The sequence below is a fragment of the Protomyctophum parallelum genome, assembly GCF_964188405.1.
Source record: "Protomyctophum parallelum genome assembly, chromosome: 21".
Classification (NCBI taxonomy): Eukaryota; Metazoa; Chordata; class Actinopteri; order Myctophiformes; family Myctophidae; genus Protomyctophum; species Protomyctophum parallelum.
The window spans coordinates 26192864-26217562 of record NC_139713.1 but is presented as its reverse complement, the minus strand read 5'-3'; the positions used below and the strand labels follow the sequence as shown (position 1 = coordinate 26217562).

The window sequence follows — 24699 nt, the reverse complement described above, 5'->3', positions numbered from 1 at the left end:
CATAGAGAAATTACTTCCGCGAACCAGGGGAATCGAAGGGATGAGCGAGTTACGTCAGGACTTGGTGCTCTATAAGTCACCCACTACTCAAGTTTAGGAGCATCTTATTCCAACTTGAGTAGTGGGTGAAGTTCGGTAAGGTTTTAGAGATTTTTTGTTTGGGAATGGGTTTTTTTCTGCCCATAAATATTTAAAGTTATAGTGTCAGTGATATTTTTGGTTAAAACAAAATCACTATATTCTGATTGGCCCGCCAGGGGTCTTGGTCTCCCTGTGTCTCTCCAGCCCTTTAACAGAATCAGGAGAAAGTAGCATATGTGTTCCAGTTTAGTTTACATTTTGTCTGCACATTTCTTTGTGTCATCACTTACAATTCCACTTGTATCCTGAGTCCTGACTGAGTTCTCTATATCCCCAATCATTGGCTAAAATATGTATCCCGACCTGAAAATGTTACCTCAAACCTAACCTCGAAAATTAACCTAAAAGTTAACCTCAAAAACCTGGACAGACATGGAGACTCATGTAGCCGCAATGTTTTTATAATGGGGTGAATGATGAATCTAGAGTTAAAATACCATCCAGTGATAGCACATTCATCCAAATTGCATTTGTGATCTGCTTGTATTAAACAACGTTAAATTCACCAACATTGCAGCTGTAACTAAGGCAAACTTGAATTATCCTTTCAATCTGCAAAGCTTTTGTTTAATAAAAATTCCACTGTAGACATGTTATGAGCTACATTCTGTCAAGACATTCTTTGCAGATGATTATCTTTTAAGTGTTGGAGTTTGGAAGCGCTCGTCGAAGTCACTGAACGGCCATGCGTACCACCCGTTTAGAATTTGCACATAATGCAGGAGGCAGCAGCACGACCCGTTAATAAAAACCAGTGCTTCCAAACTCCAACACAAAAAAAATCTTTATTTTTTATAAAAAATTAAAACATTGTCATAATTGGTATAATGCTATAACAACCCAACGTCATATCCCACTGTTTTGCCCTTATTCAATTAAATAATTGACTTTGTGATTGATATAATTTATTTTTGTGAATCAGAACACCTTCTAACATAATAGAATGATCCATGTGTGACCTAACCTGATGAGATCGAACATCTGTTTTCCCATGTGTGAATAGGTCCGAATAGTTACATTATAGTCCAGCCTTGTTTTTGTCACCCCCTGGTGGTCACATTTTGCAGACAGGGTAACATACTGTATAACACATGTAGACAGACAGCCTACTGTATTTACAATTGTTTTGCATCACGGCTCAACTAATAGCATGTCAACAATGGCCTCATTTGCATAGGTTTCCCTCGTAGCCTAATAGCATACTACTCTCTTCCATTTATCAATTCTTACATCGCATTTCCAAAGAGTTCAATGCTAAGCAATCAAGACATGAAGACATCGATTCTAATAACAGTGTGGACTTCCTGTCCAATCTCTAGTTACTGACAGAACGCTCAACATCATTTCAACATTTCCACAGTTGCACAATAAAAAATATGATTCATAATCATTTGTTCGCCCCCCAGGATTCATGAGGTTCATGAGGTTTAGACTTTGGACAAACCCCTCACACCAGAAATACTGTTCAATGAGTATTTTATCAAATAAAATACGTGGGTACAACAGCTCATTTCATTTCACAGACAACCATTAATCATTTTTGGGGTTTTAAGGTCGTTCTACTTTGTCTTATGTAACTTAACACATACTCCGTGCTTATATATCTGTATGGCTGCAAAGATGATTCAGAGTCAAGGACATGAGAAAGATGTAGTTTGCCTTAATTTCATTAAGTCTGCTTTTTAAGTATATTTCCCAATCAAACGGATTGAATGACCGATTGAAACGTTCATTTTAACATAAAAAGAAAACCAACTACTCACTGCCGTGTGACAGTGACATGCTCAAACGATAATTAATACGGTAATAATGCTTTTCATGGCCAGGTGAATTTGGAATGTCGTAAGATGCAAAGTTGATTGATTCACTCACCGACTAACAAATTGACTGACTGAGACCATTTGGAGGGTTGGTGGCGGAAGAGTGGAGTACGTCTTAAATCAATACCGTATGTTGTATTTATGGACAGTAGTACATTTCCCTCATATATTCTCGATAGTACTTCAATAAAAAAGAATAAAGAAAAAAATAAAATACAATAAGCAACGGCAAGAAAGGGCACTTTTTGCCCCCCAGTGGGCGCTGTTTGTGCACGGCCCCCGTGGTCACTATCCATCTGTGCACGGGCCTGCCTTCCCTTGTAAACATCTAAACCTCTCGTCAGTTCGCTACATAGTAAAAATCTACATAGTCCGCTGCAAAATCCTAAGAGACTTTCAAACTCACTATTTCACAGTGTGTATGCGGAAAGAACCAACAAAACGTGGGCGGAACGCATGAGATATCCCACAATCCCTTTTAACTTGACTGTTGAGAAAAGTTTAGAATTAAAATTAAAAAAAAGAAAAAAGAAAAACCCATTCATCTGAGGCCGGGTACAGTAAACACGTTCAGTGATAGCCAACATTAGCATAAATGCCACACAAATTACTTCAGTCATTTAAGCTACAAATAGCCAAGACAAAGGGCAATTAGCCATAAAATGTAGCCTTGATAAAATGCTATAAAAAAATAAACACATTATTTTTTACAGATGAGGAAGGCACTAAGGCACATCGTCTTCCTCACTGCCGTCACGCTCATTTCTTTTGAACCGTCAAACACTGTCGCTTTGCATTATGGGACATCTGCACTGACCACGGGTTGACGGTTGGCTCGCTACATTCAGTTGTGGGTAATCTTGCAGTGGACTTGGATATGTCGTTGCTGTCGGGTGGAAACCTCAAATGTTCAAAAAACGTACTTTTCAGGATTCAAATGCAGAAAATGAATAAATAAAAGCAGATCCACAAGCTCGAAACCTGTCGCCTCGCGACACGTTTTGACTTGAGATGGTTGTACACCTGCTATTTTTGCTACTTTTGTGTAACACGGTAGTATGACAAAATTGGGTATTAATTTACGAAAAACAAAAAAGTTAAAATATAGAGATAGGAGCTTTCTACCTGACAGCAACAAAACACAGTTCTTCGTCGAGGTGTTTGGAATCGCCCTCACAAAAATGGCTGCCAACTACACTCGGAGCCATCCGGAACCCATTTGGGACACAAATATGTTGTTTGTACACCGATTTGGAACCCAGTTGGGTTCGTTCTCTCTACACAAAGAACTGTCCCAGAAGGTTGGCGACACCCAGCACAATGAGGAAGCTATGGAAGAGCACGGACGGCCAGCTGAGTCTCTCCTGCCGCTTTAGAGAGATCATGTGGATCAGAGCGGGAAAGATGAACACCAGCACCAGGCCGCACGTTGCACCCGAGTACCTGCAGGGGGAGACAGAGTCCAGTGTTAATTTTGCAGACTTAAAACTATGACGAAATATTTTCCGTCAACTAAATAAAACTAAACAAAAACTAAGCTATGATGAGTAAAACGATGACTAAATATATAGACAATTTCGTCAACAAATAAAAACTAGATTGAAATTAAGGTGGGACTAGTGGAATAGAGATCCAGTAGAACTAAAAGTCAAGTCATTTTATTTAACTTTGGTTGCGCTCGGGTGTTGCACTCTGAAAAATATCCGATCTACAAGCTCACAATGCGTCGTGCTGCGACTAAAATCTTGTGATATTTAATCGACTAAGACTAGACTAGAACTAAAATATTTAAGATGACTAAAATATGACTAAAACTAAATAAATGTTATTCAGTCTGTGATTTGTGAAACTTGGGAAGCTTGAAGATTGGCTTCTCTCCATGGAAATCTTGACAACTTGCTCTAATAATTTCAGATGTTGGTCTGTGGCCATATACGATCAATGTGAGGGCTCCTTGGAATTCAAATGTTTAGGAACCACTACTCTAGTCTATGCCATAGAACAAATCGTGAATCCCTATTAGGCTTACATTAATCAGACAGTGATTTCGGAATGATTTAATAATAATGTGAGAATGTTCATACCTTATGATGGATCCAATATTGGGGTAGAACATGGCCATGAGGACCCCAGATCCAACAATCACAATGTTCAGAGCCAGAACGTGAAGGAAACTGAAAGAAAAGATACTCGTTAATGACAATTTAAAGCTACAATCACATGGTTCAGAACAAGAGGCGGACAGACAGACAGAGACAGAAAGACGGACGGAGCTAGATAAGATAAGATAGATAATCACAATATTTGGAAACTTAATTGTACTTGAATATTGACATGAAATAATAATCCCGTTTAGTGTTTCAGAAGTGCGAGCGTGACAAAATACAGCTTGTACTATGGTGCTGATCAAAATTATGTCTCCTCCGTCCTCCAGGGGGTCCTCATTCTTTTCCAAAAATGATTAAAATAAATGAAAATAGTAAATTAAAAACCACGCCCCCCTCACGTATTAGAAGGACAATATCAGTCACCAGAAAACTTTGATTAATCAATCATGGTTAAAATGGAGTTTGAAGTTACAAGGGGTTTGTATAGGAAGGGGGCGTGGACCACTGAGCCACGGCCCAGGCCCCTTTAAGTACATTTTGATGCTAATACTTTTGTACATTTACTAAAGTACAATTTGAATTCTGGACTTTTACTTGTAACGGAGTATTTCTATATTGCAGTATTGTCAGTTAGTGTCACCACGGTGCCTACAGTACCTGGGACAGTGATTTAAATGGTCAGTTACACAGTGTCACCACGGTGCCTACAGAGTACCTGGGATAGTGCTTTCCAAAGATCTGGCTCATGACCTGCACTCGGACCAGGTACCCCAGCAGCGGATAGACGGTGGTCATCTGGAACAACAAACAGCTGCGCGCCACGAACACCATGATGTCACTGCTGGGGAAGTTATCCAAGAAGTTCTGCAGCGAAAACACAACAACACAAACTGTCAATAATACTGAGTTAAGACCTGGAACGCATCTGTGTCACCTTAGCTTTTGGCCACTTATAATCATTATTTTAAACTTTAGCTATTGAACAATAGCAGATATACTAGCTCATAGCTTGTATCGCTATGAGCTTGTAGACCTGCTATTTTCTTTTAAATTGTGAAAGTGTGTGCAAATCATCGAATATACATATTCTTTCACAGCGAACATTTTAACTCAAATCTTTGCATCTGGAACAAAATATTTGCCCTGGAACAAAATATTTTGAGATGGGGCTCGGTGGTCAAATATGTATATACAGTAATTGTGGGGGTCGTTGACATGAAATAGTTTGAGAACCGCTGAATAGAAACAAAGGGTTTTTCGAAAAATCACAATTTAGAAGACATTTTGTAGAATCTGAGTCTCGGGTAATAAATTAATAAATTTGGATGGCTGGTTTTAAAGTCTCTACACCAAATGTCTTAACAAATCATATCCAATATACAATGTGTTGCAACACGTTGTTGTGAGCTTGTGAATTGGTTATTTTTGGCCCAGCAGAATATGGATGCTGGGGTTCAAGTGGTTAAACTGAAACTTTGACTAGTTTTCTAACCATGACCCTGTCCATTTAGTTTACTAAAACTAACAATATCAGTCACCAGAAACAGATGTGTGTTTTCAATGAGTAACATTCATTAGAAGGACAATATCAGTCACCAGAAGCAGGGATGTGTGTTTTCAATGAGCAACATTCATTAGAAGGACAATATCAGTCACCAGAAGCAGAGACGTGTGTTTCCAATGAGCAACGTTCATTAGAAGGACAATATCAGTCACCAGAAGCAGGGACGTGTGTTTTCAATGAGTCTAACATTCATTAGAAGGACAATATCAGTCACCAGAAGCAGGGACGTGTGTTTTCAATGAGTAACATTCATTAGAAGGACAATATCAGTCACCAGAAGCAGGGACGTGTGTTTTCAATGAGTAACGTTCATTAGCAGGACAATATCAGTCACCAGAAGCAGCCAGGAACGTGTGTTTTCAAAGAGTTAATGACACATACATTGAGCACTGACTGTCTGTATCATGATGATGAGGTGGTAACTAAGCATTAGATAGTCTAATTTCATAACATATGAAGTATAAGAACATCTTACTGGTTCAATGCAGCTTTTAGCCAGCGGAGGAGATGGGAATATACCGAAGATCAACACTCCCACATAGAGGTAGGTCAGTCCTACCAGGACGTACGCTATGGACAGGTCCCGTACCTGAAAAACCACAAACCTGCATGAGTTCTCTCTCCTAATTGGAGGAAATTGGTATCCCGATATGGAAATGGTATCTGTGTCTCAGAGTTGGGCTGTGGACAGTTTAGCGACCAGGCTAGTGCCTACGGTCGGCACTAGCCGACGGTAGGCAGGTTTGGTCATTCATCCATTGAGTGTCCCGCACTATCTGTACCGAAGACCTCTAGACCTACTGCACATAGGAACAGGGCTGCTACCTTTAAACGCATTTTTAAACGGAGGCATACCGTACTATATATGAGAAAAAATGCTGCTCTTTGTCCAAAACTGACTGCAACATGTATATAACGACGCAATGTGACATAGGTCTGTTACACAATGCTGTACCCCTTCCAACTGTATATGACTTTTGTTTGGACAAGCTAATTTTCCAGGAAGAGAAAGGCTGTAGTTTCTATTGAATCTGCATTGATGACGTCACTAATCGGCAGGTTTTCTGAACTGTGACAGCCCACCGATGAGACACCGACCCATAAGCAAGGACCCATTATACGAAGATAATAATCTTTGGATTAATCTGAAAAGCAAAGGGATGGGTTCCCACACATTTATACCAATGAATTTCCAAAACGTTTCCAGAATATTTAACCCAATTTCCAGTTCTGTATAATTCACCGCAATAATGAGTTATATTCTTATTCCTATGTGCAATATCCAAGGACAGACATTTTAGCAAAAAAAAGCATAGAATATAGAATTTCCATTCCATTCCAAATTCCGGGCCACATCTTTGCTACACCACCTATCCTAGGGCATAGGATCACACTGCAGCACGTTGTGAGCTTGTAGATCTGTGCACGTCCGGTACACATTAGGCTGCAATCACCCAGCCCGTATGTTAGTATAATGTCAATATGTCATACACAATTAATAGCCAAAAACAATACATAGCCAAATATTTTTCCAGGACCCTTGATAAATTCTAAATATTTTCCAGGACTGGAAAAAGTATTTCCAGGAATGTCATGACCGTGGGAACTCTGGAGTAATGACAAATAAAATAAAGCCCTGCTCACGTTTTTCTCCTGGTGCTTGTTGCTCTTCATGAGCGTAATGACACAGTTGTGGATGAAGAAGGCCAGCGTCAACACCCCGCTCAGCTGAGGGAACAACCACCTGAACTCTACAGGAGACATGATGAGAAGACAAGCAGTGTCAACAACCAGATTTGGCCAAAAAAAGAAAGAAAAAAAAGGGGTTAAATTTGTTCTCCTGCTATGCCACAAAAATGTGTAATAGCCCTACCAACAGTGAGTCTTAACGGAGTGCCAATCCCTACTGTCCTTTAAAATTGCTCTAAAAGGGCACTTACAGGCAGCTGTAATTCGAAAATGCCCAGGTGGGGTTATCCAAACAGGAGGGAGTACCCATTTATCAGCTTTAATTTTATAGTGCTCCGATTCCAAATGTTTCTTTGTCATCACTTACAATTTCACCATGTACACATAATCTTCTAAAACAATTGCATGTCCACAATCATCATCATTTTGGAGAGATCGTCTTCACGGACATGGTATGGCATTAAAGAGAGGTGAACTGACCTGGAACAAAGTACTTTGTGGCTTCAAACCAGTGGAACTCCAAGTGAAAACCCAGACGGAATGCTTTCAGCGTGACCAGGAAGATCAGATAGACCACTGAGATGGTACCTGAGGACACATCAAACTCAGAGTCAGTTTTATTGTTACATCACAGTGGTGATCACAGGTTTACAGAAGTAAAGAAGTGGGTGAAATTCATCTTTGTGCATCGTTCCCATCGTATTGTTATTTCTGATTAGGTGCAAAATGTGCGTGACGACCGCATAACGTATACTGACACTGGTGTAATCCATAGGTATGTCCATGAAAGGTCCAAGGAAGAGCTAAAAAATCACATCTGTGTGAACTCAGTGGTGCAACTCCCCTCTCCCACTGCCTCTCTCTCTCTCTCTCAGGCAACAGTGTAACACTATCTCTCTCTCTCTGTTTCTGGCACAACAGCACCACTTTTGCCCCTACTGGTACTCATAGTCACATAGGTTAGGACGGACGGACATTGCTGTTCCTTGGAGTGGTTGCACCACTCAAAAACCTGAGATGGTACCTGAGGACACATCTAAATCACATCTAAGTAGAGCAGTGGTTCTCAAATTGACCAGGCAGCGACCGCCTCAGAATAATCATGTTTGACCCACCCTAACAAGCACTTGGAACTGTAGCAGTTGAGGTATTACATTTTGGGGGAAAAAGTGCTGTCAAAAAGTGGAGTGGAGTGCCACCCTTTTAAAATTTGGGTCTGCCTGGGCTATTATTTGCAAATTCTTTAGCCTAATAATTACTTGCGCAAGCAGAATGCGCAAGTACTGAGACCGGCTGGGTATGTATGTCGGTATATTCCACCGGCCAATGAGGGACCACTGCTCTCAGTGACGTAACTAAAGTATGTTTCAAAATTGGTATAATTGGTGTACTCACTTTTGTGAGATACTGTATTTGCAAATATACAGCAACAAAAATACCCCCAAAAAGGACCAAGTTAGTACCGTTAGTAAAACATGGGCTTACCCAAGAAGGTGAACCTGGCAAAGAAAGAGGCAGAGCGGAAGTTGAGCAGAGGCAGCAGCAGGATGATGAGGTAGAGTGGGATGGTCTCTGTCTTGTTCCACCAGCGGTCGAACACGGTGTCCGTGTTGTTACTGCTGCTGCTGACCACCAACACACTGCTGCCCAGGGGGTCCATCTGGGACGGACAGATCACTGGAGCACGGACAACAGCACGTTAGGGCAGTAGCTCTCAACCTTTTCCCCCATAATCATATTTGAACCCCCCCCCCCCACTTTGAATGTAGGAGTTGATGCATTACATTTAGTATTGTGAACATAGCCAATCTACAAGCTCCCGACGCCTTGCATTAAGTTAACGTTGTGTGGTCTTACCTCGGTCCGAGCCGTTGGTCCCATAGTCTCCAGAATCAGCCATGCTGACATTGTAAGCTTCGTCTGTGGACACATGAAGAAAGAAATGCAAGTTTTAAACCAGTGGATTTCAACCCTTTTTATGTCAAGGCCCAAAACGTAATATTACATTAGTATTTTGTTATCGTTGGATAAGATTTAGTCCACAATTCCATGCTGTATTGATGTTGGTACCATTAGGTGAGATAACAGGCAAACGATCAAATAACAATTCTTCTACACTCTTGTAAATTGTGTAGACTTCTTGTAAATTAAGTAATGCAGATGTTTAAGCCATTTAGACCGTAGGACGTGTGGGGCCGTCGTAGCTAATCCAACCGATGGATTGCGAGGACGTGTACACACGTTCTAGCGTTTTTTTCATTGATAAACAAAAACAATTATTATTTTCTTCTTTTTCTTATATTTCTGTTCGCGCATGCACGCTGCCGTTCCTTCCCCGTTTAGCACTCAGAAAGAAAGTCATTTCTGACTTAAACATGCCTCTCGCCCGGAATATTATCGCTTCTAGAGAGACTTTATCATAATCATCGTAAGGTAACCCCAGTGTATTATTAATTATTATTCAGCTCACAACTGGAATGCGATCGCTGTGCTGATGGGTTACTTACTGTAGATGAATTTGCCAGCGTTGTAGAGGAAGTTGGACATCAGCACCCAGTAGACGACCATGGCACCGATCAGAGACACCATGGAGAACATCAGGCAGGACCACTGGCCGAACTTCCCAAAGTAGTAATTACACACATCTGGAAACTCCCAGTCTGACGTAGAGATATACGCTGTGGAGAGAGAGAGAGAGATGTCATAGATCGTTTTATTTACTCCATGTGCCTCAGGGTGAGTGCCAGATGTTTTGGCTGTCCAGCAGTGTTGTTCTCGTCAACGAAAACGAAAATGAAATGTGTTCATCAACGCCCATTTTTCACCAGACGAAAACTAGACTAGACTAGACAAAAAACATGTGTATAAACAATGACTGGGACTAAATGATTATGCAATTTCGTTGACTAATAAAGACTAAGAGAAAATGTAGTTCACAAAATAAAGACTCTGCTAAAATCTATGGTCATTTTAGTCCACGAACAAAGACGATACGAAATATATTGTTATAATGATCGTATCACTTCCTCCTGTCTCTTTGCTATGAAGCGCACGTTGTGTGTTGGGTGCGTTCGGAAATGCTCGCCGGGACTGCCCGGGAGCACAGTTGCCTATCACTTTGTATTAGCATTGTGGTCAGTGTGCCTATAACCGAACACACCCTTGCCCCACACACTCACACGACACGCCTCCTTTTGATTTTGCAGCGGGCACCGCACACTACACACCGAGTCGATACTTAAAATAAAACATTAAAATGCTTTGCACGGGGATCGGGAGAAAGAGAAGAGAAGATATATGGAAACATTTTCGCTACATCGATGTGGAGAATAAAACAGAATGCTTGATTTTAACCGAAGGAGAGCAATGTGTCCACAAGATAAAAGGAAAAAACACAACAAACCTGAAGAGACACATCAGCATTTACAAAATGTCTTCATTTCGTTCACGAACAAAGACTAGACGAAATATATTTTATTTATCGTATAATTTTCTTCCTGTGAGCGCATCATACATGTGCTCGGCGCTCGCTCTGTATACAAACAAGAGGCAGCAGCACGCACACACACACTAGAGTTGCATGTTGTGCTCAGAACAGCTACAAAAGTTACTAAACTACGGAACGCAGATTGGGCTGTCTGTCACCGATATGTGTGTGATATGTAGTCTATGGTTCTAACCAGGTGTTTAGTAATGTTGTACTGCACCGGGATCAGTTGGTTAAACAAGTGGACATTACGGTTCTATAGGAGACGGAGTTGTCTTGTTGTACTGCACTGGGGTCAGTTGGTTAAACAAGTGGACATTAAGGATCTATAAGAGTTGTCTTGTACTGCAATGGGATCAGTTTGTTGAATAGATTTTTAAATTTTTGAGTGGTGCAACTCGTATACGGAGTAACGGAGCTATATGTGTCCCTGGCTGGCTGTGTCCCTGTGTCCGAGCACGAAAATAGCATTTGGTTTGTTTTCAGTGCACTGTTGCGCAGTCTAACACAAACACATATTAACTGTTTAAATGATGCGTTTGGGTGTGACAGTACAGAAGAGGGACCTCCTGGGGACCCCCACACAGTAAGGGCCGATTCATACTACTATTTTAGAGCCGAATAAAAGTCGGTTCGGCTCTGTAGAGCCTACAATTTGACGTCATTTGAGGTTCGGGGGGGCGGGTACCGTCCTAAAGTCGGCTCTTCGGTGCTACTGAAAATGTCTGACGAGCCGAAATCATTTCGGCACTACAGCGCCGAAACAGCGGTAAAATAGGAGTATGAATCGGCCCTAACTCTCAACCGTTTCGGACGCGGGGCAGCTCGCCGGAACCGGCTGGCCTGGCACCCTGTGCACCTTGTTCTGGGGACCCCCCAGGGACCCCCACACGGAGTTGCATCACTCAGTTCAGTAGATTTTTGTGAAATATTTTTTAGATTAGATGGAATCATGGAAACATAACTGTTGATAAAAAAGTAATATAAAATAATTGTCCGACTAAAACTAGACTAAAATGCCAATAGTTTTTGTTGACTAAAACTAAACAAATAAATTCACTAAGATAAAGACTAAAATTCTTGACTTTTAGTCGACTAAAACTAGACCAAATTAAAAAAGCATGAGTTCGACTAAATATGATAAAAACTAACAACGATGATTGAAACTGGACTAAGACTGAGACTAAATTAAAAAATAGCCGACAAAAACAACACTGCTGTCCAGCCTTCATATGGAATAAACAAAACAAAAAACAAATTGAGGTTTAATTCGGAGTGCGACCCTCCTTGTTTGGATTTAATTAACAGTTTATTTGGACGCACCAGAGTGGTCAGAGCGTGGTGGTATAGAGATACGTTCAAGATATCCCAGAAGTCTCTTGGGCAACGGAGACTGTGACCGGCAGTGATTCTGAGCACAGCAGCATGCTCGCTGCGTTTGGGCCACCTCTCATTTCCATGAGATGTTTCATTGTGCAGAGAGCTCTTGTCACTAGTCAGTTTTATAGCTTTTATAGCTTTATAGCTCATTTAGCGAGAAAAGGGCGACGTACATTTTTCTGTCGTGGTTTTAGTCGACTGAACGAACACTGGTGTACTTACGTATGGACTTCGGTGACTTCAACACGCGTAAACAGCAGTAGAGCATCAGCACGCCCATAGAGATGAGAATGATGATCCCCAACGTGAAGCCAGCCTGACGACACACACACACACATACACACACACACACACAGCATCAACAATTAAACGCCCCATTTCATCATATGACAATGTCGTGCAACAGCAAAAACAGACAATTCGCACATTCACAACAAGCCGCAGAACGACACATTGTGAACTTGTAGATCTGCTATTTTCGCACCTATAATGATGTGCCCCTAAATAGGGACCCCAGGTTGAAAGTGTGTCTGTGGATTTGATAAATATTGAACCAATGAAAAGTATCAACAAGAAGGTAAGAACTCCCATCCAATGGAACACGTTATTCTTATTTTCCATTTCCTGAAAAGTGAAAAGTAACAGTTACCGGACGTTTTCCAGTGACAACTGACAATATGTCAAATGAATCCATTGTTGAATCCGCTGTTGAATCCGTTCATATTTAACAATGAATGAGGGAAACAAAGTACAGAGTTTCAAGGTAATTTAGAATTGGTTTCTGTACAAAGTATGTGCAAACTGTAAACATAAATAATCACCTGTTTTATTCCCCAGGGTATACTGAGGATGGAGGTCCCCATCATTGTGTTCCAGATGGCGAATCTGACAGGAAGGAGGAAATTACATCATAAGAAGCAGGAAACAGAGCGGGTACGTTTGGGGTACTCCTGCTGTTTCCGTGTTGTTACTCCGGTTTAAGGAATGGCTCTGCCCTCTGTCATGTGTGTAATTTTGTTTTTCTCTGGTTTTTTTGGGGGCAGTTTAGCTTTCTGCTCCAGCTGATGCCAAAACACAGGAAAAAAAAACACAAAATACACTCCTACACATCATGTTTATTTATTATGTCCTCAACTTCATTGATTGATTGAATACTTTATTAAAAGTTGAAAATAGTGCAGTGGTATGATATTACAATCATTGTTAAAAGGATAATACAAAATTGTAGTCCAAACCACAATCCATTAACACAGGATTTAGGTGCAAAATCGGTGACACTGCTTTAACATTTGGGTCACGGCTGGAGGATAGAGATCTGTGAGTTGTGGAACTTGCCATGGTGTGTAAGTGTGTGTCTACTTACATGGTGACGATACTGGGGTTCCTGGATGCGCGGTCGCCCCCGGTAACCTTGAAGGCGGTCCCTAGAGGGCTGTAGATGTAGATCTCTTCCGGCCGTGGGATCACATGGTCCGGGGGGCTCTGTGTGTGTGTGGGGGGGGGGGGGAATGATTAGGAGTAATTGAAAAAGTAATAATCGACAGTATAATCAAACTACTAAACTTATTGATAGCTGCAGGCTTAAAAAAATGATTTTTTTTTGTTGCCCGACTACAATATTTTGTATAGAGATGGAGCGGAAAAGGTTGCAATTAGTATCAGATTTATTATAACCTGTGGTAATAACATAAGTTTACTTTATTCACTAAGTCCATTTATGATGTCAATATGTTAAGATGATGTGCCAATTATTATTGCTATCTATTCAATAACAGTTGTGATAGTCAGGTGTTTCATTTAACTTGGTTTAACACTTTACAGATCATTGATTGATTGAAGTATGTATTAACAGATTGGAGAATTACAGTATATTTCAAGCACTACTCAATACAAAACTGTTAACTGTGGACGACACCATAAAGCATTACACAGTGTTTACAATAGGGTCTACCATGTTCAATTCATCATAACATTTAGATCAGCAGGTTCATACCGTGGGTCAATGATTTACCATTTAACCTCAACAGTAAAATATTATTTTCCATGTTACACCTTCTCTCATGTACCCGTAGTACCTCTGCCATACCTCTAGGGGTAGACATACCCACATTTGAGAAACAGCCTGGACTGACATCCAAACAGTCTAGTCTACTAACTCTACATGAATAGTGTGTGTGTTGTGTGTGTGTGTGTGTGTGTGTGTGTGTGTGTGTGTGTGTGTGTGTGTGTGTGTGTGTATTACCAGCAGCCTATCAGAGCTCCCAGTCAGTCTGCTGTAGTAGTGAACTCTGCTGCTAAGGATGGCAGCCTCAGCAGAAACCCTCTCCTGCGGAGCGTCTTCTACGATGTTTCGTGGCTCCACGTAGAACGGCCTGCGACACAGACACCGTTACCATGACGATGAGCTCTCTTATCACACAACTAATGAAAAGGTGGCGTAAGTCAGTGGTTCCCAAAGTGGGGCCAAATGATTATGGAGGGGTCCCCATATGATTAGCTTAATAGACAGAATATACATTTTCAGGTGGGATGCCAATTTCCTTCAATCACGTATTAGGTTCAGTTTTATTCTGCTCCAGTTCCGATGTTGTCTGAACGAGTGGACGTTGTGAGCGTAGTGTTGAGCCTGACAAACACCGTCTGCGACCGCCGCGCGTACCGCCGCCGCACGGCAACACCAACAGGACGCGGCGCGCTACCACGCGGCTGGGGAGTTTTGTTGACTATTCCATTGCCACGCCCACGGATAGCCGGATGGAGGCCGCGCGGCAACGCCTGGGAAATAGAACAGCGGTGCATCGGCGCGGCAGGCGAGGCGTGACCGCACGCCAGCGCGCTTTGGACGCAGCCGGTGTGCGATAGGTTCATTGAAAATAATGGAGCCGGCTGTGTCCGCCGCGCGGCGACGCGCGGGGGACGCAGCCGGTGTGTGGTGGGCTTTGATCGTCTATTTGCAGCGTGTGACACACCGTCATATGATGAAGTACCCCCCCCGCGCGCCCCGATTAGGAATGGGAGGGCTAACTAACCATATACACAGGGGTGGGGGCTAACTAACCATATACACAGGGGTGGGGGCCCTGTCTAGGACGGATTAACTAACTAATTTAAATCCATCTATAAATGGCACGGAATCTGTGCGTGCTCCAACTGGTGAACTTCAGACTTGGCATGTGTGTATCCCTGAGGAAGGGTGTGATGTGCTGACGGAGTGAGGATTTCGGTTCGGAAGCGGAGATCCCTGACGTGATCAATATGAAGTCAAAGTACAGGCTTTACAGGCCATAGACACTAGACAGGCCTCCAAGTAGTATGATAATGTATACTGCACTAAGGAATGTGTTCCCAACACGCCTAGTTGTATTAACCCATTAACTCAATTACCTATACACGTCATTTCAATTTATGGCCGTCTCCATATATGAAGATCACGACACTGACCTCCTCAAACCCTGGATAGCCATACATGGAGAAGACTGGATCATCACCTCGATTTGCATATATGGAGCCGGCTAGCAACTCTACATCTGACCTCAAACCCTTAGATCTCAATATATGGAGCTGACCTGTTCTTACATTCCATATGTTGATCCCACCCCACCCGTCCTTCCTCTTTGATGTCTCCCTTTTGACTGATAGAGTTCTCAACAGGCCCGAAAATTAAGGCCCGGCCCTACCTGGGCCCTCATCAAAGCCTGTACACTCAAGACGCTGCCCCGCTGCCACCGTTAGATCTCCATATATGGAGCTGACTTGTTCTGACATTCCATTATGTCAAAGTGCAGGCAACGCCATAGACCCTGTACACTCAAGACATGCTCCATATATGGCCAGTACAGAATTCATTCCATATGTTGATCTGCCCCCCCCCCCCATGCCAAAGCGCCAGCACTTGCCCAGCAGTCTGCCGTCACCCAGGCGGATGTGTGCATGCGACCTCGCCCTTTAGGAAACTCCAGTAGTAAATGAGTTAAAAGGGATATTGAATTCCAATGGACAGAAGGGGGGCAAGTCTGATAAAAAATAATAATACATTTAAATATAATATATAATATTTAAATATTGAATCAAGCAACTTAAAAAATGTCTCGGGGGGCATGCACACAAAAGCCTGAGTATACCTAAAATAGACCCCAAAAGGTGAGGCAAAGCCCGATTTCGTCTACCATGGCCTCACATCACACCACACCTACTTGTACCCGTGTTTCCACTAGTGGTGTCAAAGTGGTATTAAATGAAAAAAAGTACCATCTCCAGGGTGAGTCTGATCTAGGCTAAGCGGGGCAAACACTTCAATGACTGATTATTACCACACTAGGTTAGAGGTGACCCCCACCCCCCTAATATATTTTTGTTTGATAGTGTAGAAGCCTTGTTTGTTTGTTCCGTGTGTTTTGTTTAGATTAGATGCTTCCTTTGTTCAGTTCCTGTTGTATTGATTACATCGATTTGGCAATCACCAATCCTTTTCCTGTTTGTTTTTGTTCAGAAAATCCCAGTTTATTAAATAAATAAATCTGTTTTAAACACTGAATTCAATGACTGTCCCCCAAATTCTCTAAACCTGTGGTCAAATGTTTTAGCTCAAGACCCAAAAGAGCAATTAGAAGTGTTTGCCCGGGATCCAAACGGACATTACATTTTGTTTTACTCGGTTCCACAGATAAATATTGTGAAAATAGCAGATCGACAATTTTCACATTTGTTTTTGCCTCTTCCTCATATGACAAATGGCCAATGTTTGACCAGTTTTATGGTATGGTTTGTTGATTACCTTTGATGCAGTAATTTAAAAAATAAAATCTCTTTTTGGAGGCATTAACGTGGTCTTAAAAGTCCTTAAATTGTCACTTCACTGTCCTCTGGGGACCCCCGCCCAAAATTATGTGGGGACCCCCTGGGGGTCTAACATCATCTCCTCTAGCTCCTGGGTCCGGGTGACAGTCTATAGTTTTTAATTTCCACATTAATACAAAACAAACTAGAACTGCACTCTGTCGAGTGCATACTTGCTTGTTGCATTAATTGTTGCACTAGTTGGCCATAAATGGCAAGCAGAGCGCGCAAGTACTTTCGACCGCTGTAAACTGTGGAATCTCAGTATCTCTGTGAAGGAACGTTTGAAATGTCTAATTATTGGGTGTAACTATTTGCTACCTACCTACTTTATGCATGTAAATACCTAGTATTATTAAGTATGGTTCAAGTTTCTATCTATATAAGAAATACAGTTTTATCAATTTAGAAATATTCTGGATCCCTTTTTAATTTTTCAAAGAAATGTGATGAAAAAAAGGTATATAAACTGAATTAAAATATGTTATACAGTATAATTATTTTATTATTTATTGTAAATTGTCAATTGTTTTAAATGTATTTCATCTTGGACTATAGTGATATTAATACTAAATCATGATCAGAGTAATATGTGTCTCTCTCTAACTTCAATTTCTGTAATAATACTTTCACATTTGTTAAAATATACATGATCTAAAATACTTCCGTAATCTGTAGTTGGATTATTATTTAATTGTTTAAAGCCTAATCTTGACATGAAGGTCTTTATACTTCTATCTTTCTCAGTATATTGGTCTTCATTGAAATCTGGGACCAGATTACATACATGACCATATTTCTTACGTCATCATTGAGAGCTAGTCATACATATGCTATATATATATAATTTGTAAGTTGATTAGCGGTATACTGTGGTTACTTTGCGCCAAAAACCGTCCCAGCCAACCCACCACTTTTGATGCGTATGCAAATAAAACAGAAAATTTGTTCCTGATTTGTTGGGACCAGACATGACCATATTTCTTACGTCATCATTGAGAGCTAGTCATACATATACACACCATGTACTCTGGTCCCAGCAAATCAGGCACTATTTGCTATTTTATGTGACAGATTATATATATGCGGTGCATACGGACCGGGCGAAATTATTACTTGCGCGCTCTGCTTGCGCAAGTAATAAACACAAACACACAGCATCACACTCTACAGTAGATTCTGTTTCATATGCTGCAAAACATTCAACGTTCCGAGAGAGAGAGAGAGAGCTCAGTATCAGCTATTATAGGAAGACATTCAATTTGGAAGAGGCATAATTTCCTTTATAAATCGATGATTGATGTCTGACAAGCTATGCTAACTGTACTGTATGTATCGATGTTCTGCCTTATAGGCACTTTGTTTTCCTAAATGTCCTTTATAGAGGGCATCTGTGTACTTCTGTTTAAATGTATGTGCGTGCGTCCGCAGTGGTGGAAAGTAACTAAGTACTTTTACTTATGTACTGTAACTTTAGTTACTAGTTCATTTGTATTTTTTTTTTATAATTTTTTTTTAAAACATACATTCACAACTTCAGTCCTATACATTTCGCCCATTTGAAAATAACTCGCGACGCATTGTGAGCTTGTAGATCTGCTACTTTCAAAAGATTTCTATAAATTTGAAAACTTGAAAGGAGACATTCTGCATAATGAGTACTTTTACAAGTAAGTACATTCCGATGACAGTACTTTTACTCAAGAACATTTTGAATTACGGAATATTTCTATATTGAAGTATTGATACTTCAATATAGTAGTCAAGTAAAACATTTGAGGACTTTTTCCACCACTGTGTGTGTGTGTGTGTGTGTGTGTGTGTGTGTGTGTGTGTGTGTGTGTGTGTGTGTGTGTGTGTGTGTGAGTGAGAGAGAACATGCGTGCGTTGCGTAATATGGAAAGCAGCTAGTTAGTAACTGTGAAATACCGAAGTGGATTAAAGTTAACACAAACTGGCGAGGTCACTCACACACACACACACACACACACACACACACACACACACACACACACACACAGGTAATTGTTTTTCTATGATGGAGTCACACGGAAGGAATGCTGGTCTCTAACCAGTAAACAAGTTTAAAAGCTTAAAAGGTCTGATCCAGGATTGTTCTGAACAGAACAACAAGGCTTCTATTTACATATTATTATTATTAACCAGTTTGATTGGTAAATGGAAAATATGTTAATTGTAACTTTCTTAACCAATCATAGAGCAGGTGGGATACCACTTTTCTCCAATCAAGAGAGAACACCCGTTAAGCAGCTTTAGTTTTATAGTAAATGGTAAATGGTGAATTTATATAGCACCTTTATCCAAGGCGCTTTACATAGATTGTGCATTACATTCACCCATTCACACACCGATGGCGGAAGAAACCATGCAAGGCACCAACCAGCACATCAGGAGCAATTAGGGGTTCAGTGTCTTGCTCAAGGACAGTCGACACTAACTCTGGGGGAGCCCGGATTCAAACTGGCAACCTTGCGTTTACCATCCAGCCACTCTACCCCTGAGCCACCGCCACCCATAGTACTCCAATACCAATTTATGCATCCTGTATATACTGCATGAGATCTCTTTCCTGATTGGATGACATTTGTATTCCGACTTGTTTTCTTTTTTTTTTCGTTTACTAAAGAGCTGAAAAGATTGGGGTCCTCTCCCTGTTACTGAGCAAACACTCAATGACTACTATCACAAAATAGTTATTTAATACTTATTTTAACCCCCAAAATGTGTTAATTCCGTTTAAGATCATATGATTAACGGCCTACTGGTATGTAATATACTATTTATATACCATTTATAGTGACTGCAAAGTCAATGCTGAGCCTGTGGTCGATGCCACGTTAGCCCGACCACAAAACAGAGCTCTTTAACTGAAGTGTATCTGTCATAAATGATCTTTATCGTGCCACGTGTGTGTGTCTGTTTAATCTTTCTGGGCTCTAGCCTCCACGAGAAACCCCTTTTACTAAACAAACAAATGAATGAATGGTATGTTTGCGTTTGTCTTCAAAGAATATGCTCATAATATTGGCCATATCATTGGATTCTCAATTCATATGATAACGTTATGCATTCACGTTGTTATCATTGGCTATGATCATTCACTGTAGACGGCATGTCATGTACCGTGTTACTCTCAGAATCAGCATATAATTAATGTCATGTTCCATGTCATTCTCAGAATCGGCGTATAACTCAAAGAATTTGTGGCAGCTGTGGCTTAGTGTGTAGAGAGGCCTTGTGGTAATCAGCAGGTCACCGGTTCACCTCCCGGCCACAGTCTATGTGGCCCACGAGCAAGACATTTAACCCCCACATTTAGCTTGTAAATGTGATATTTTCACTACCTCTTAAAAGTTGAATACAAAGAATTTCTTAGATTTTCCAGGAAATGTTTGATGAAAACATTATACGTTTTTCTTTTTGTATGAAATGAAACAAAAGGGACCCATAATTGGGTCCCGACCAAGTGTTTGGGAAAACCCCACTGGTTCCCAATGTGTTGGGGACCACCAGAGGTTCTTGAGGAGTGTAAAAATGGAACCAAATGGACCCTTATGGCTCTGTCTGTAACTTACAAGTTAAATTAACACCGACGATTTTAAACGTGAAGATTGGTGTCCCAGAGATTAAATAAAGACATTTTAAAAAGTAACATCCTGTTGGGATGCATTTTAATTAATTTTGCTAGCTTTAGTTATAATAATCATTTCTTCTTCTGTTTTCTACATGAATATAACCACATTATAACCATATAAAATGAAATGGTAGTTAAATGCTGCAATTTGTAAAAATGGCAAAATATGACTCCTAACGTTGTTGAAGTGGGACTCATAAAATGTCCCTGGGACTCATCTAAAAGATGCATCCCGGGACTCATTACATTGAAAACCTATTTACATCACTGCACTCACCACATGATTTTGGGGGATCCCCAGATGACAGTGAAGTGACAACCTTTTTTATATTAAAAAAAAAGTAATCAACAAATTATACTATAAAAGCTTGGCCAAATTGTCAAATAATATAAGAACGAGGCAAAAATATTGAAAATAATAATAATCTACAAGCATGTAGATCTGCTATTTTCACAATATTCATCTGTGAAACAGAGTCAAACTAAATTGAATGCCTCATCTCCTACATTCCAAGTGCTTGTCAGGGTGAGGGGGGTCCTCAGGTGGGCGGGGGGGAGGCACGCTTGAGAACCACCACTGGCCTGGTGCATTTAAAACTGGGGTTCTCTCTTTTGAAATGATAGATTTTAGATTATTTGAGATTACATATCCATTGATGATGAGCGTACCGTTTGATTCTGGAGTCCAGGGAATCTGTGGAGCCGCGCAGAGAGCTCTCCTCCGTCCGTATGGAGCTCAACAGCGGTCTACAATCCTCCTCCATCGTTGCACGACACGGTGGGCCGACTGTCAAAGTCTACTACCTGAAAAACACACATCACGGTGGGCCGACTGTCAAAGTCTACTACCTGAAAAACACACATCACGATGGGCCGACTGTCACAGTCTACTACCTGATAAACACAGACGATATAGTGCATGTTTGAGCTGGAATGAAAACAGGCCTTTTTCTGTGTGGATTGGTAAAAGACTTTGCACAGATATGATTATGCAATTAAAGAAAGGTACAGTGACAGTAGTAGTACAGACAGCTGCTTTCTTAAACCAGTGACTTTATTCAAAACTTACTGTATAATTTATTTTGTCTTGAAAAAGAGTAGTTTGGACTTTGGAGTGAGTGACACAGCCACACTTTTAACATGTTTTTCCCCTTGTAACGGAGTCAAAAAGTAGAACAGTTGTCTTTGAAATGTACTGGAGTGAACGTCATGGGGCACATACATTGGTCAGACGTACTAACAGTCCGACATGCAACAGTGTGCCCGGTTAAGACTCACCCGTGGCTCTCAACATGCGTGGCCGGTTAAGACACATGTGTGGCCAGTTAAAACTCACGCATGGCTCCCGACATGCGTGGCCAGTTAAAACTCACGCATGGCTCCCGACATGCTTGGCCGGTAAAACTCACCGTGGCTTCCAACATGCGTGGCTGGTTAAGACACATGTATGGCTGGTTAAAACTCACCCGTGGCTCCCACGTGCGGTTAGGGTTAGGTTAGGGTTTGGGCCTGACTACCGTAATGCGTGTCGGACTGTTTAGTACATCGGACCAAACATATGCACCCGAAAGTCATGAGCGTACAAAATAAGAAAAGATATCTAACCCTGACTCAAAAAGTTACTCAAGTACAGTACTCAAGTAAATGTCCTTTGACACAGTGTTGATTTTGTCGACTTAAGGGCCTTTCAAACGGGAAGCGAGGAACGCACACGTTGTTGCCTTGATCAACGACAGGTCTGCTACAGGTCTGCTCAAGAGGGGTGCGACAACGCAAGCGTAAAAAAAAAAGTAAATACGCTTGCGTTGTCACACCGCGACTTCTCTGTGCAAAACGCAGGTCTCATTGAAAATGAACTATAGGCGCGTTATATCGCTTCACGTTTGAAAGGCCCTTTAAACATAAAACTACTAAGCTATGATGCCAAAAACTAAGACTAAATATAGACAATTTCTTCAACAAATAAAGACTATACAAAAATGTTAGAAAGGGGACTAGTGAAGAGATCCAGTAGAACTAAAAGACAAGTCCTTTTATGCCTGCATGCTGAAAATAGCAGATCTACAAGCTCACTTACAAATATAAAATCAACCATTATTACAAAATTGCTGTCAAAATCAACTCCACTGCTTTGTTACCCAGTGTCTACCACTGCTGCTGACAGGAATATGAACTATTGTACACGACCTATGTCACTCATTATACAGTAAAACTAAACCATTATGTTCATTTGAGTGTAAAATGTAAGCTGCGTAACCAAAATGCATAAATGAACACCGGGGACTAGTAGTAGTTTATGCATAACAGACATTAACAACTATACATGTACACTATTACTGTAGCATATTAGCATACACACAATATAGCCTACAGTACAGTAGCCATTTCAAACACTGAACACTGTTTGAAAATATCCACAAAGGCATTTATCACCACACCAGTCAAGAATAGTCACACTCACAGTATTGCAAAAGTTAATAATATTAATATTAATATTAATATTAATATTAATACAATAAATATAAACAAAATGTTATATTAATTAATTAATTAAAATAAAATATATTATAATAAATACAAGTAAATATTAAATAATATAAAATGCTGCTTTGGTGGAGTGAAAATGCTGATCAGAGCTCAATTATGCACGTGCGCTCGATTACAAGTCTATTTCGTCATTTTCGGGAAGGGAAAAGGGATAGGGAGGATCGAGGGGGATCTATGAATCATGTATTAGAGATTCATTCATTCATTAATCATAGAAAATAATTAATTAATCAATGCACTTTTAGTGATCGATGCCTGTCTGCCAGGAAAAGGGTTGTTCGGAGTCGTTAAATTGTTCAGGATGTAATGAAATCACTGAGGGATGTTTTCCTTGTCCAGGTAGCTCCCTGCCCTTTCGACAACAAGAGACACACCGTCGTACGGTGAGGTGTCATTCTAAAGACTGACTGAATTACAACCAAATTGAATGTAATTTAATGTAATTAAAAACATCTTCTTACCAGACAGACGCAGACAGACAGTGTTCAGTGCTGTTAAGTATTTTTCCGCTGATCTCCAGTCAGCTGATGATGTTTACAACCAAGCCATAGAACCAAGCACACGCCGGTCACGTGATCGATCGATGTCACGTGATGATACGTCGTTACGTTTTGCATTTGGGTTTATTATTCTATAATTCATTGTATTATTTCTTCATTTTATATATATATATATATATCCCAGAAACCGCGGAGGCAGAGACGTAGTTCACCAGTTGAGGTTCTCTAATAATAACCAAGTCAGTACAGTAGGCCTAAAATGTATCCTTTACCTGTCATTCAACGTAACTCTCTGTTGATCACACACAACACCATGACCGGTAGCACAGTCACATTCACAACCGTCAATCACTTCCCCAAGAAGGAGAGGTCATAATACGTCACCAGGACGCGTGCGTTGGTTCCAGGTTGTTGTGGGGGCGTTCATACAGTCAATCAATGGTAGGCTACACTTTGTTTTATACATTCAACTGAGGGGTTTTCTGGAAAAGGCAACTTAATTGGCACTCTGATTAAAATAAATTAAATTAAATAAATCATCGTAAAGAGAAGGCAGAGGTTTTTGTCTTTTGACGAAAGATACCATGCAGCTAGCAGTCAACAGATTGAACAACGCCAATTAACACATAAAATTAATTTGTTAATTGGCGTTGTTCAATCTGGTCAATCTGTAATCTTGTTCAAGAAGTACATTCATTATGTAGTATTTCAACAGTGTCTATTTCAAACAAAGTGTTTTTTGACTGGGGGGTCATATTTTGACAGCAGGAATTGCCTGTCATAATTAGACCCCAGTATCAGGATGTAGCCTACTTAGGATGTTGATATTCATTCATCAGCCAACACTCACAGGTATAGAGTACCCCCCCCCCCAGAGAGGATGTATAGGGCCTTAGTCCTACTCCTCCTCCCAGCCAACACTCCCCACTGACAGGTAGTTACCCTTACCCCCCCCCCCCCCCCCCCAGAGAG

At 40.8% G+C, this 24699-nt stretch overlaps 1 protein-coding gene across 1 annotated transcript; it reads right to left on the bottom strand.

Moving 5' to 3' along the window:
• Positions 1-1024: 1024 nt before the first annotated feature.
• slc38a9 (solute carrier family 38 member 9) lies at positions 1025-23780 on the bottom strand. Its single transcript, XM_083793543.1, has 15 exons — positions 23689-23780; positions 21350-21484; positions 14432-14561; positions 13553-13671; positions 13011-13074; positions 12412-12505; positions 9830-10000; positions 9180-9242; positions 8808-8999; positions 7803-7910; positions 7278-7384; positions 6109-6222; positions 4785-4933; positions 4046-4135; positions 1025-3404 (listed from the first exon to the last, which is right to left on the bottom strand). Exons 2-15 carry the CDS (start codon positions 21442-21444, stop codon positions 3239-3241), a joined length of 1662 nt encoding a protein of 553 aa, XP_083649669.1. The 5' UTR covers positions 21445-21484; positions 23689-23780; the 3' UTR covers positions 1025-3238.
• Between the last annotated feature and the right edge of the window lie 919 nt (positions 23781-24699).

What these genes read in the sequence shown, in the direction of transcription:
- slc38a9 (XM_083793543.1), bottom strand. Translation starts at nt 21,444, where the DNA reads ATGGAGGAGGATTGTAGACCGCTGTTGAGCTCCATACGGACGGAGGAG. An exon ending in CACAAAGTACTTTGTTCCAG is followed by an intron (nt 7,385 to 7,802) that starts GTCAGTTCACCT and finishes TGTCTCCTGTAG; the next exon opens with AGTTCAGGTGGTTGTTCCCT. An exon ending in CTAAAAGCTGCATTGAACCA is followed by an intron (nt 4,934 to 6,108) that starts GTAAGATGTTCT and finishes TTTTCGCTGCAG; the next exon opens with AACTTCTTGGATAACTTCCC.